This window comes from Simochromis diagramma, unplaced genomic scaffold (assembly GCF_900408965.1).
Source record: "Simochromis diagramma unplaced genomic scaffold, fSimDia1.1 OVJJ01000685.1, whole genome shotgun sequence".
NCBI lineage: Eukaryota > Metazoa > Chordata > Actinopteri > Cichliformes > Cichlidae > Simochromis > Simochromis diagramma.
The window spans coordinates 5,725,705-5,739,043 of record NW_024387477.1 but is presented as its reverse complement, the minus strand read 5'-3'; the positions used below and the strand labels follow the sequence as shown (position 1 = coordinate 5,739,043).

Sequence of the window (13,339 nt, the reverse complement as noted above, 5' to 3'; positions counted from 1 at the left end):
CCAAAGTAATTAGGTAATAAATAAACCATTAAATGACAGAAAAGTTTAATTTTTTTCACTATGCAATACAGAAATTTCTTTTGTTTTTCAGTTAATTAAAAAAAAGCTTTCAGTGTTATAATTAAAGGATAGTCTGGACAATGAGCTACTAGACCTTTTGAAAAATGCCATAAAATACCCACATGGGTCCAGTGGCTGTGTGTTTTCCTTTTTAAATGACCTAATGACTGTGTTTTAAATTTAGTTGGCGTTATCACACACCATCTGGCCATTTTACCAGTAGCTTAGTAACCTTATCAGAACTGAAGGACTAACCAAAAAAATCAAATAAACACAAGCTTTAAATTTAGGTCACTCCTGAATTTATTGTCTAACTTAGTAGACCTGTGAGTAAATGTTTGGCATTGCATATGCTGTCTTTAAATAACTGCACCACTTGTTCTAACATGTTCTGCTATCTGAACTTTCTAGGCCACACGCTGAACCACTGGACGGACTGTTTGCCAATGACTCAGGCATGCAGATTATATATGTTATTAAAGTAACATACAGTATAACATAGTATATGCTGATATTTTAATTACTATATAACTGTATCTGTATATAATTGTTCATGAAGTCATTCTAGATAATGACCGCTGTATATTTGAAACAAAAAGGCCTCCGTATTAGAATTTGCTCCACATCTGTGCTTAGAAAGTTAAATTCTAATTACATAAAATACAGTACAGCTAAATGCTTTTAACAAGGTCACAGAACCAAAAATATCAACTGTAACTGAGTCCACCTAAAGTAACAACATACAGTAGGCTCCTACTAGTTTAGGCTTCCAGCAGCCATTCATACTGAGCCGGTCATTTATAAGTGTGATGATAACTACCCCACAGTGCACATGTCAAGGATAAAGTGTATGCAGGGTGTGTGAGGTATTCTTAGCTCCGATGACAGTGCAGCCCATTCACGTCTCTAAATGGTAAGCTGGCTTCAAGACAAGGCCGTGAGTTCCTGTCAAGGTATTGATTTCTGCTTTACTCTGCTTATTTCTTTTCTTACTGGACACTGCAAGGGAATGCTTTGCAGAAGTAGTATTAAAACTCAAGGATTAGAATTTTAAGGTAGAATAGATTTGACACATGCTGAATACCCCTGAGTAATAAGAGCAGGAGGCCAAGAGAAAATATGTCAAATGTACTGAAAGATCAAGTGTTGGTAGTATTCTAAATGTCATTCATGGTATCAGATGAGGGCATATTTTGGGAAAGGCAACCTTAGGAGAGTCACATGCAGGAGTAAATAGATATCACACTATTAAAACACTCACATCTGCTTTTCTTTAAACATGACAGATATCATTATGCAGTCAAAGAAGGGAAGTTCCAACATCTTAGGAACATTTTTATATATGAAAGTAAGAATACATTGGATCTTCATGGGTAACATGTCATTTGACACAAAGTCAATATAAAGCTGTAGCTCTGGAGTGGCTGCTTAAAAGGGTCCGCTTCCACCTCCGAGGTCAGATGCGTTCAGAGTTGTTCTCCTTCAACAGGAAAAGTTCGGTTAGCAGTTGTCATCCTCCAGGATGTCTGGGTGCTCCTCCCAGAACTGCTCTCCTATAAGGTCACAATGGTAGGCCTCTACCCTCCTCCTGCTACGTGTGACGGGCATGTCCTTTTCTTCCCCATTTGGCAGCTTTGTGCGTTTAATGACAGTCTCATCTCGCTAGATAAGACAAATGAGAAAATTGATTAATATAAGTAGTTCAACATTTGGAGAATAGATAAGCAGTACATAAGCAATTAGTCCGGTACCTAAACCCTGTAAAATTATTTTGTGGGATTTGGTTTTGAGTGCATTTAAAAAAAAAAAAAAAAAAAAAAACCTCAGAGGAGCTGGTGCAGTGTGATGCAACCTAACTTAAATTTCTATGAAACCAGCATTTCCTGCAGTTAGTGTCAGGTCTACATCCGGTGCCACAGCAAGTGGCAGCCTGACACACTACACATTATAGTGATCTATACTTTGTTATTTATTTATACATTTGATCCTATGAAAATCTCTTCTTTCCTTTTCTTTGTTTTTGTGTGAGTTTAAATTTCCCTTTCACAACCAAGGAGCATCTAACTGCATAAATAAATGTCCTATTAAAGGAAATGCTACTATTACATGAAAAAGAAATTTCTAAAAATGGCTTCTTGTTATGTTAGTGGCAGAACTCTTTTCTCTTACACTCCATCCACAATGTGAGGTCATGTGCAATAAAAAAAGTGTATGCAGCTGCTGACATTTCTCTTTCATGTACAACAACAGAAATACCAATAAAAGGGAAAAAAGGCAGTGTGGTGATTTTAATGTTTCAATCTCAGACTTCACTGCTTCTAACAAGAAGAAAAACAGACACCATTTGAAAAAGCGAGCCGTTAGTGTGCTTAAACATGCAAAAACAACCACAGACTATATAAAATATGGTCACACCCATGACCTGGTTTGTGGACGACTCTTTTGAGTTTGGGAGAGAGGCATTTTGACTGGTGTTATAAATCCTGATCTGACTAGCGAGGGGTGGATGTGACGGAGAAGAAAACTGATGTTGCACCATACAATAGCAATCTATCAACCACAAGGCAGCCATTCTAAAATACATACCCTGCTTTAACATCTATTTCACAGCAAATTTGGGAATAACTTAAATAAATAAATAAATAAAACCATGTGTTATGTTAAGGTAGGACTTTCAAAGTTTCAAAAGGTGCGACTTTTACTTTGAAGGCTAATCTTCCCCCTATCCAATTTGCGTCACACTTTCTCAAGTTATTACTGTTACGCTAGTAGTTAGCAAAAGCTTGTGGACAAACAGGAAGAACTGCAGGCAACCTTGGAAACCTGCTAGCAACCAAAGCAATCACTATGAGCTTTTGGGTGCAGCATCTTCTTTGCAAATATTTCACCAAGGAAGATCCAGCAACCTCCAGGTACTCCACTGCCAACCAGTAGAAGAATACACGTTTCCCTACTGGTCCAATATGGCAGACAAATCTTAAGCAATGTCTACGTGATGTGAATGAGAAACCTCATAACAAGGGAATTGATTTATGCAAGCACAAGAGTTGATCCTGCTGGCTATTTAAAAGAATTCAGGTTTTTAGGCATTTTTTTTAAACCTTGGATTCAATTTCTGGACAACAACAAACTTCTATGTACAGGTTCTGACGTCACCTCAAACTGTTAAAAGGTTTTGCCCTAACTTTTTGACACAGAATTTGGTGCATTGCCGCAGGTGGAGCAATTCGTCTGGTTAATTCCAACAAAAAACTCTGACATATTAACTAGGTACTGAACCCCCATGCAGACTGAGTCCAATTTCTTACAGGGACAAGTGGCGTTCATGCACATTAGATTAAGCAATAATAGATTTCGTGCCATGGATGTCCAGGGCTGCACATGTACCGCACTGATTGGATCAGCGTGTCCCTGCACTTCACTGAGAGGCATACCTAACCTGATGAATGGAGGTGGGCGGACTGATCAAAATATCAATAGTATTGACACAAAATGCCTGTATCGGTATCGGACTGATAATTGCGTGATAGGATCTATACTTTGTTTCTATCCTTTGAGTTTAGTAGATAGCCCACAGAATAGGGGAATAGATTTAAAACCCTTCTTGAGCACCTCACCTTTTCCCAGATGAGGGTGGTACCTTTCTTGTGGACGGCAGATTCATTGTTGTAGTTGATACCAAATTCTGTGAAGAGGATCTCATTTTTATCTCCAGCCAATGTTCCCTGAAAAAGGCAGAAATACTGTGAGACATCCAAACTTAGGTGTGTAGCTACACAATCCCTCACATGGTCTTTAGATAGTACAGTTTTATAAACAGCTACAACAAAAGCATGACAGGAACACCACCGCCCACCAAACCGCTGGTTATATATAGTGGCTGTTTCTTTTACTTTGGAATTAAAACTAGAAGAAAATCAACAAGAAATAAATAGTAAACCACTCTGTCATTTTTTTGTTATTATTTGTTGTTGTGATTATTACGTAGGAATTATGAACCATGAATGTTGGATAAGGTATAAATAAATAACTCATGCTGCCTAAACATCCACCCAAAACCCATCAGCTGGTTCCAGACAGCCCCCACAAGAATGAGGTGATTTCCAGAGGACAGCTGCGTCAGTCTGTAGCAGCTGTCATAGCTAGTGACAGACCTGTTCTTGTACACACTATTTTAATGCACAGTAATAAATTGTTCACAATGACGTAGCTGAAAGCTTACATCTTTTAAATAACCTCTTTGTTTACTCGGATGAAATATCAGAAATAGTACCTTGAAACTTATCAGCCCCTAAAGCCAAGTGTTGTGTAAGTATATAAGTGATATTATTAAATGGAGAAGATGTTTGTTTTGTTTTTAAACTGAAATTATACTGATAGATGAATTTTTACAATTAAGACATTCTTAGCTAACGAATCAACCAATTTATTCATTTTCACAGTCCGGGTAGGTAAACTTATATATTTGGGTTTATTACTTTTTGCCAGGTCATGTAAGTTTGTGTTGATGGATAGCTCTACTTGTTTGTTATTGTGGTCTTGGCTCACTCATTTTATACTCTGATTTTTGGGAAATCTGTTGTTCAATAAATATAACACTAATACATAACTAAGAAGTTGTTCTTATGGCTACTTGGGACTCAGGGGAAGGGGATGCCTTTTTCATATTGTGCCAACTGGGGGCTCATCGCCTGTTTCCTCGCTTTTTGGTGGTCTGGTGAGTTATTTGTTTCTGGTTGGCAGTTTTCTATAGCGTGTGGGGAAATAATGGAAATAATCCCTTTCCTAATAGTTTTGGGACCTCACCTTCCTTCTAGGAAATGTTAAAAGGGCAGATTTGCTTACTGTGGCTAATTCACAATATTCAATACCCTAAATTAACCTTTTAATTTACAAGTAATAGATAATACATAACTATATCAGCACCAGCCATCACTGCCACTAGCTTGTTCCTGATGCTGTTTAGGAGTCCAGATACTCGTAGTTGAAAAGCTTTATACCTACCATAACGTATCTGTAGCCAGAAAGAAAAAAATCACCAAGTATGGCAATCAATTATCCTTTATATGACACATTTTGAGAGATGTGAGCATTCACTGTTGTTTTTTTCTGACACATGATCAGCTGATATGGATCTACAAAACATGCTGCTGGAATCTATTGGTAGGTAGAAGCCAGTGTGTCTTCATTTGGGACATGGTACACTTTGAATACTGTGTGGATGACCTTGACTATAAGTGACAGTCTTTAACATATCGATGCTTACAACATTAAATATGTGGGCATTACCTTAATATGATTTTTTGATGATACCTTTTTCAAATACTTATATCTGTTAATAAGCACTTGCAGCTGCCAGTTTACACTCAAACATACATTAATCAATTGTGTTTCACCTTTAAGCGATCCTCTGCCTGTGTTGTGCTGAGTCCTTTTCTTTGCACTAACATCCAAAACACTGTGTTGTACAAATTATTTATGTGACCTGAAAGAAACAGAGACACAATGTGACATATTTCCACCACACCAAATGTGTGATTTACCATTCAGAGCATCATTTGCACTTACAGTCTGCCTGCCTCCAGCTAAGGTAGTCTCTAAGGTTACGATTGCTAGGATATAGGACCACCCGTCCGTCAAATCCCGGAGGGTACAGGAGGGGCTGATTCTCAAAAAACTCCTTCCAGTAAAACACGTACGAGGAGGAGAACTGGGAGGCCACGTGGGTCATGAGCTTACTGTAAGGAAAAGAGGGGACAAAATGAAGTCAGATAAAATGCTAGAGGATGTCTGTGTGAAAATGATGTTATTCAACATTATGTAAAACATCAGCACCTGGCTCTTCTTTTGAACCAGGTAGAAGACCGGTTGAAAACAAAGCTGAACTCATCACTTTGGCCATAGGCAACAACAATATCCTCCAGTTCTTCCATGACAGAGCGTGCACTCCTTGTCATCAGCCCCAAGGCCCTGTCGTCATTGGGCTTTGCAAACTTGTGCTGCTCTGCAAACCTGAAACACATAATGCATTAAGACGCCAAAACAACAATTTGGATTCAAATAGCTCCTGGTGTTTTAGCACAAATGAAGAATACTCACTTGTGAAAATTGCGACCATCCAGTCTCACGACAATGTAGCAGTTCCGCAGACAGGTGTCATCTGTTTCGAAGTTGCGCACATACTCAAACTTACTTTTGGCCATGTTACTGGATCTGGAGAAAAGACGGACCGAAGGTGTAAGAGAACAGCACGAAACACCAAATCTGCTCGCTGTACTAATTAGCATTGGGATGATCCTGAAGAGAAAGCACAAGGAGCGAAAATTATATGTCAACAGTGGGAAAATATTCAGTCAAAACGGACAACAACTACTATGATATAAAAAACTAAATTCAATAACTTCAAATGATGGAAAGTGTTATTATTAAAATGATCTGTGTTATACGTATGTCAGTTCTCTATTTAGAGAATATATAAACTAAATATATCTAAATAATAAGAATAATTCTCTTCCGCACATTCAAACACGTTGGTTTGTATACGGTCCGCCCAGAAATTGTGTCGTAGCGGAACTACAATCACCCGGAACACAAATTTTCGGAGCTACGGTAGACTTAAAATAAAACGCAAATAATTTCCCGTTTCTTCAGCCACCTTAAAAATAATGCTTCAATTTTCAATTTTTTTGGATGCTTTGCGGAATTTTTTTTTTAAGTTTTAAAGATTTTACGAAAAGTAATTTGCTTTCTAGCGCCATCTTGTGCCTAAATAGAAACTAAACTAGATACTGTACATCTAGGTGGCTATGGGACTTGTAGTCCAGTTGATAAACACGACAAAATACCCAGAATTCCTCGGTTGTTTTGAACATGGAGGAGAGGGAAAAAAGAAGTGTAAATACAGACAGTAAGGAGACGTTGTCAGCACCCTGCTCCAGCCCGGCCTCAGCGCCGGAGGCTGGCAGTAAAGCCGAGGACGATGGCGCAGATAAACTGGACGTCTGCTCGGATAAATTTGATCCACTCTTGGCCTTGTACTCACCGACAGTGCAGCTTCCCATCCCAAACATCAAGTGCTTCAACAACGTGGCCGAGTACGAGAGCTTTCTGAAGGGCGGCCGCGGGAGAGCTAAACCGGAGAACGTGGAGAAAAGGCAGCGTAAGGCGATGAAAGGCGTGGTTGACCTGGAGCGCATCGAGAGGCTGAAGAAACTCATGGTGAACAACCCGGTATCTGAGTCAGAGGAGGGAGAAAGCAGCAGCGGCACGACGCGGAGGAAGAGGAGGCAGAAACCTGTGAAAAATGTCTTGACGAGAATGCCCCGTAGGTTCAACACTCATCATGTAATGTGTTGGAGACCTAGTCCCGCCTGGGCAGTTTCACTGAGCCGCTTTAAACTTTAGGAGGGACTAGAATACGATATTTGTATTTATTAGAATACACTAAGAACTGACAGACTACCCCAAATAAACCGACAAATAAAATAAAAAATAAAATGTCCCAGTAAAATAGGACTACTGGAGTAATAAAAGACGCAGAATGGCTTCAGTATTGGTTGGCAGGTTCCTAGCTGTGGTTTACGTATACCCGGAACCCCTTTGCCCCCAATAAAATGAAAACTACATTACAACATTACACACACACACACACACACACACACATATATATATATATATATATATGTGTGTGTGTGTGTGTGTGTGTGTGTGTGTGTGTATTTTTTTTTAAATATTTTATTCATAATTTTAGCATTACTTGTTACTTTAAAGAAGCATCAGTTTTAGCTGAATTCCCTGTATCATTTATCATAATAGGCAGAAGCAGCTGTGCGACCTGCTTGTCTTGTGTTTTCAGTGTGTAAAGGCAGTCCTCTGGGGGAGCTGTACCGCTGCGTGGAGGAGAGGATAAGAGTCAAAGTTCACGTCAGGACTTTCAAAGGTCTGAGGGGAGTGTGCTCTGGCTTTGTCGTGGCCTTCGACAAGTTCTGGAACATGGTCAGTGATCTCATGTGGCATTGTTGAACTACGCAAATTTCGTATCTTAATCGTTGGTTATCTCTCGCTGTCAGGCGATGGTGGATGTGGATGAAACGTACAGAGAGCCTCTGTTTGGAGAGGCTTTCTATCATGAGAAAGCCCTCACCACTACACGGGTAATGGATGAGTTTTCATTCTATCTATCTATCTGTCTATCTATCTATCTATCTATCTGTCTGTCTGTATTAGGGGTGCAACGATACACAAAATTCACGGTTCGGTTCGATACTTTGGTGTCACGGTTCGATATTTTTTCGATACAAAAAAATTGTTCATGCCTTTTTAATTTGTCATTTATTAAAATTATAAATATATATTTTAACTCAAAAGTACAGTTTTTAAATTTAATGTTGCTGAAACAAAAGTAATTAAAAAAAGAAATATATCTCAGGGCTCTCAAAATTTCAAAATCCCTGGTAGCCCTTCGGGCAGGGACTCTTCAGTTTTTGGTAGCCCAAAATAAATGTAAGTAGCCCGAATAAAAAAAGAGAGCAATTTTTTGATTGATGTTTTGTTTCCTGTTTTGTTTCCTTTACAATATTCTACATTAAAGTATAATATTGTAAAGGAAACAAAACATTAATCAAAAAATTGTTGAAAAACAAATTACAACATTGTATAAAAATTACAATCATCAACTCAAATACTTGGTTCTAATTGAACAGAAATTTCTATGAACTTGTAAGAACTGTGTAGGACATGAATCAGTCTGTGTCAGATCCTGAATTTGAAATTTCCGCTGAAGTCACGGGTAAGAGACAAGTGGAACCAAGATCGAGGCCATTTGCTTTTTGAAGTTTGCAAAGACTGCTAAATTTTGCCAGTGGTAGTTCACTCTTTGCAACATAGTACGCTGTTCTAAACAGATTTTTCAGGTTTATTTTTAGTATGTTATTTGCAATTGGTGTTTGTTCTGGGAAAGATATTGCAGACTGAGCAATAATGCATTTCTTGCATTTCTCATGGGTTCTAATGGGGGCCTTTCTTAAAATGACTGGTCCCAGTAACAAAGGCGCTTGTCGACTCAGAAATCGAGAGAAAACCAACAACACACCCGGCAGAACATTATGTTATTTACACGGGTGCACATAAGTGGTCTGCATGTGCGCATTCGCTGTCAAAATAAAAGACGCGCACCAGATAAGAAGTTGCAACGCACGTTTGCGTCCATATAAAAAGCACTGTTTTTGTCCGCTAGAGTGGGATTTTCACGGCACATTCCGCACCACATCTCTGTGCGTTCATCATTTGTTTGAAGCCAGCTCACCTCCTGCAACCACTTTTCCGAGCTTCTTTTGTGGTTCGGACTCCTTCTGACATTTCTTTGGAGGTAGAGGAACACCAAAGTAATTGCTTAAAGGAGCTTCTTCGACATCTTTAAGAGTTTTAAACAAATGTCTGTCCTCCTCCAGAAAATCTTATGTATGCAAACACGCGTTGCAACTTCATATCTTGTGCGCGTTTTTTTTTTTTTTTTTTTTTTTTTTTGACAGCGAATGCGCACCTGCGGACCACTTATGTGCAGCCCCGGTTATATAGCTCGTCATATTGCAGCCACAGAAATTCTTTTGTCCATGAAACCATAAAGCTGCACTTTCTTTTTGCCTTATAGTCTGATTTGTCATAACTTTTCCGTTTTGTATTAAGCTTTTCTTTGGCTGTCACTTCTTCACCCTGACCTCTCTTATTTGGCTCAGCAGAACTAAAATATATATCCTGCTGCTTTTACACACACACACACACACACACATAACGGTCAGCGATTCCCTGCGCGATCAACCTCTCATATGTTTAAGCTTGCTGCGGGAGATTTCACTTGTCATGTTTGCATAGTAAGCTAACGATTGATAAGACGATGTCAGAGGAATTGGTGCGCAAATTATCATCACTCACCAATCAGTACTGTCGCTCTCTATACACAGTTCACGCGATTGCAAAGTGAAAGCAAAAAACAAGCGCAAATTCAAACGCGATCTCAATATGTCACATATTGACAGTGGCTCACCGATGCCAATGACATAATTACCCAGCTACATTTCCGAAAGAATGCAAAAGCATTGACATATATTTTTCCTTCCTACAATAGCCCGACGGGCAGGGCAGAGATAGATTTTGGTAGCCCGACTGGGGTTGCAAAATCGCTAGCCCGACGTCCCGGGGCTAGCGATTTTGCAAGCCCTGTATCTGATTGAGGAATCACTCATCTTTGGAAAAGAGAGTTTATTACAGAGAAATGGCTCTTTCCAAAATAAAAGCTATACTATACGCTTCTTCTGGGCTATATTCTCAGCAGCATATTGTAGCGGGTCAGGGCTGTTCGGGGTTCTGTTTGTACAGTTATGTTTTGTTTATGTTGCCATAGTGACGGGTGACGCCCTCTCGCTGCGACGGTGTGTCCTTCCGGGGTCAGAGGGCGCCCTGTGTGTTGTTGTTGTTGTTGTTGCTGTGCGGTTGCTGCGCTGAGCAGTTAGCTAGCGGCAGTGTTCTTCTGCAGATGTCAATAAACGGCTGTGCTCCCTGGCTAGCTCACGGGAAGCAAGACCAAACGATACCTCCGTCTCCTCCTTGTCTGAGCTCGCCACAATATTAAACATATCAGGTCCCCATAAGGAGAATCATGTGCTAACGGCTGTCTAAATGACTCGAGTAAAGTTTGTAGCATGCATGCTTGTTGTTTTTGTCTGCTTCCACTTGTCTTTGCACTAGGATGATGTCGGCGTAAATGTGCAGTCATATTCGTTGTGTTCCCACTAGTGCTGTCAGCGTTAATCTCGTTGAAATGACGTTAACGCCACAACACGGAGAGCTACCCCTGCGTGGGGCTAGACGGCCAACACGTTAACGAGCTAACTGCGCTAACACACTAGTTCACACCCATGTAATTGAGCATTGCGTGGCACATCCAACATACTGTTTTACTTTAGTCCATGACGCGCTTACCTTCAGGGTCATACGTCACATGAAAACCAAAATAATTCCAAACGCCAGATCTGAATGAGGGTGGAGGAGGTTCAATTTGCCATGTTGCAAGGAGAGCTTAACTTCTGTCTCGCTAGCTTGCCCTGCGCTCTTCCTTCTGACGATGCTGTCTGTGTTGAACGCTCAGTGGCTCTGCGCTTGACAGTGCAGCCTAGGCGGAGTAGTCGAATGCAGATTCACTGAGCGCTCAACATAGACAGCATCGTCAGAAGGAAAGTTGATAAAATAAATTACAAATTTCGTATTGTTTGATACATATGCGTACCGAACCGAAAGCACTGTATCGAACGGTTCAATATCGATACGAGTATCGTTGCACCCCTAATATATATATATATATATATATATACACACACACACACACACACACACACACACACACACACACACACACACACACACACACACACACACGAGTAAAATTTTGTCCTTCGATTTTCTAAGGAAAGCTAGAAACATTTAGAAGTTTCTAATGACTACTTCATAATAACAGCTATCTGTGCTTTGCTGATTAAATGCTTGCAAGCGAGCTGACAGTAATATTGCTGGCTTAAATTGTAAAGGTCTTTTTACATATACATATAGAGCACACGGAGCGCTTTTATGTGGTTCAGTTGGATGAAAATCTTAAGAATGATCAAATCTTTGTATCTGCAGCTTTTTGAGAAGCTAAGTCTCCAGGAAACCTCTGAATGTGCTGAGTCGGTGAAGAAGCAGCCTGCAGATTCTCCCAAAGAGACTCCAGAAAGTTGTTCTTCTTCTCCTGCCGTTGGTGTGAGAAGAGACAGCAGGACAGCAGACTCAGATCTGTCAGGAGCTGCTGAAACCGAAAAGGTTGCACACAAAACACTGCTCGTGGTCCAAAGTCCACAGGCTCGCCAGAAGAAAGAAACCAAGACGTACGGCAAGGTCCATACGCGCCACATCAACCAGCTGTTCATCCGTGGTGAGAATGTCATCCTGGTTAACCCCCAGCCGCTCTGATTTTCACTCTTACATTGATCCTGGGCAACAAAGCAGGGTTTTTGGAGCATCTGCGCTAACTAGTACTGACAAATTCTAGAGATTCAGATGGATCACAGACTGATGATTTATATCATATTGATATGGAGGTTTGTCTTTGCCCACCAGAGAAATGATTTTGCTTTTGATAAATAAAAGCTTTCCAGTTGTAATTACGGAAAAGTGTGTTTGTGTGTGTTTTGTTTTTGCCTGTTTAGTTTATTTGACACCCTGTAAAGGAAACCCAGTGAAATGGCTGTCTCCCAGCAGGTGGCACCATAAACACACCAGAGCCATCGAACACGCCATTGTCATCTCAAAGAGCTTGTCCCTTTATGTTGCATTTCCCCACTAGTTTGAATGGGAATGACAGCGCAGTCTCAGCGGACTTCATAAATGCATTATGAATAATTGAGTTTGTGAAGCTCGAGATTGCAGATGGCACTCAAAAGCTGTCATTTGTCTTGACGTCTTAGATTGCTTTTACTCTTTAATGGGCACATTACCCATAAAAGCACGATTTACTGCATCTCTTAGAAGTTGTAAAGATGTTGCATTTTTTTTTTCCTTTTTAAATGACAGAGGTTAGTTTTGGATGATGAGTGGCACAGAACGACCGTCGCTGCAATGTTTCTGGGTCTGCGTCAGATTTCTTTCTGCATTTCAGCGTCTCTTAATTTGTTTAGAGACTGACCCTCTTTCCATATATTTTATGTCATAAGTGGGGCATGTTCTATGAGTAAGGTGAGCTTTTATTCATTTACTGTATATAACGTTACTTTTCATATAATGTATCAGAATATTATTAGTGTAGCCCATTTAAAAGGCCTCTCCAGAGAGGGAAAAAATGGGGTCAATTGTTTAATGCAAGCTGTGTTTGTCACAAAAGTGTGTTCCAACAATCCTTGATGCAGTGTGAGCAGAGCACAGTACTGATTGTGTGGTCTAATTGTGGCAACAACTGCAACATCTGTCTCTTGTGTGTGTTATACCAGAGTAATGAGGCCATCACTTGCACTGGGAGAGACTATAAATTTGACAAATAAAAGAATCCAGCGCTTCCCTAACTGTAACACCAAAAGGATTTTGTTGCATTCCTTAAGTCCCGATAGTCTGAAAGTGCAAAAGGTTCAAAGCATGTGTTGAGCTCAGGAGCTGCAGCTGGCTCGTTGCTTTCTTGATTTATTCTCTTGTGTTCTATAATCAGTGTTTTTTCAGCCTGGGCTACCTTTGCAGGACCCGGCGGGTAAATTGGAATTAG

The 13,339-nt window shown here is 40.1% G+C and overlaps 2 protein-coding genes across 7 annotated transcripts; one reads left to right on the top strand and one right to left on the bottom strand.

Moving 5' to 3' along the window:
* Positions 1-343: 343 nt before the first annotated feature.
* Positions 344-7,210, bottom strand: thg1l (tRNA-histidine guanylyltransferase 1-like). 5 transcript variants are annotated; one of them, XM_040015516.1, is made up of 7 exons: positions 6,580-6,642; positions 6,160-6,357; positions 5,896-6,072; positions 5,629-5,798; positions 5,457-5,545; positions 3,678-3,785; positions 344-1,722 (listed from the first exon to the last, which is right to left on the bottom strand). In XM_040015516.1, coding segments are annotated over exons 1-7 (906 nt in total). In that variant the 5' UTR covers positions 6,582-6,642; the 3' UTR covers positions 344-1,560. The 5 variants fall into 5 exon arrangements, with proteins under 5 accessions (XP_039871450.1, XP_039871455.1, XP_039871451.1 ...); XM_040015521.1 differs by having other exon boundaries at positions 6,160-6,273; positions 6,580-6,627; XM_040015518.1 differs by lacking the exon at positions 6,580-6,642 and adding an exon at positions 7,103-7,210 and having other exon boundaries at positions 346-1,722.
* lsm11 (LSM11, U7 small nuclear RNA associated) lies at positions 6,858-12,261 on the top strand. 2 transcript variants are annotated; one of them, XM_040015514.1, is made up of 4 exons: positions 6,867-7,384; positions 7,916-8,055; positions 8,130-8,213; positions 11,734-12,261. In XM_040015514.1, the coding sequence occupies exons 1-4, from the start codon at positions 6,931-6,933 to the stop codon at positions 12,058-12,060; spliced, it is 1,005 nt and encodes a 334-aa protein (XP_039871448.1). In that variant the 5' UTR covers positions 6,867-6,930; the 3' UTR covers positions 12,061-12,261. The 2 variants fall into 2 exon arrangements, with proteins under 2 accessions (XP_039871449.1, XP_039871448.1); XM_040015515.1 differs by lacking the exon at positions 8,130-8,213 and having other exon boundaries at positions 6,858-7,384.
* Positions 12,262-13,339: the final 1,078 nt, after the last annotated feature.

What these genes read in the sequence shown, in the direction of transcription:
- thg1l (XM_040015516.1), bottom strand. An exon ending in TGGTTCAAAAGAAGAGCCAG is followed by an intron (nt 5,799 to 5,895) that starts GTGCTGATGTTT and finishes TTTTCCTTACAG; the next exon opens with TAAGCTCATGACCCACGTGG. An exon ending in CCACCCTCATCTGGGAAAAG is followed by an intron (nt 1,723 to 3,677) that starts GTGAGGTGCTCA and finishes TGTCTTATCTAG; the next exon opens with CGAGATGAGACTGTCATTAA.
- lsm11 (XM_040015514.1), top strand. Translation starts at nt 6,931, where the DNA reads ATGGAGGAGAGGGAAAAAAGAAGTGTAAATACAGACAGTAAGGAGACG. An exon ending in TGTCTTGACGAGAATGCCCC is followed by an intron (nt 7,385 to 7,915) that starts GTAGGTTCAACA and finishes TTGTGTTTTCAG; the next exon opens with TGTGTAAAGGCAGTCCTCTG. An exon ending in AAGCCCTCACCACTACACGG is followed by an intron (nt 8,214 to 11,733) that starts GTAATGGATGAG and finishes TTGTATCTGCAG; the next exon opens with CTTTTTGAGAAGCTAAGTCT.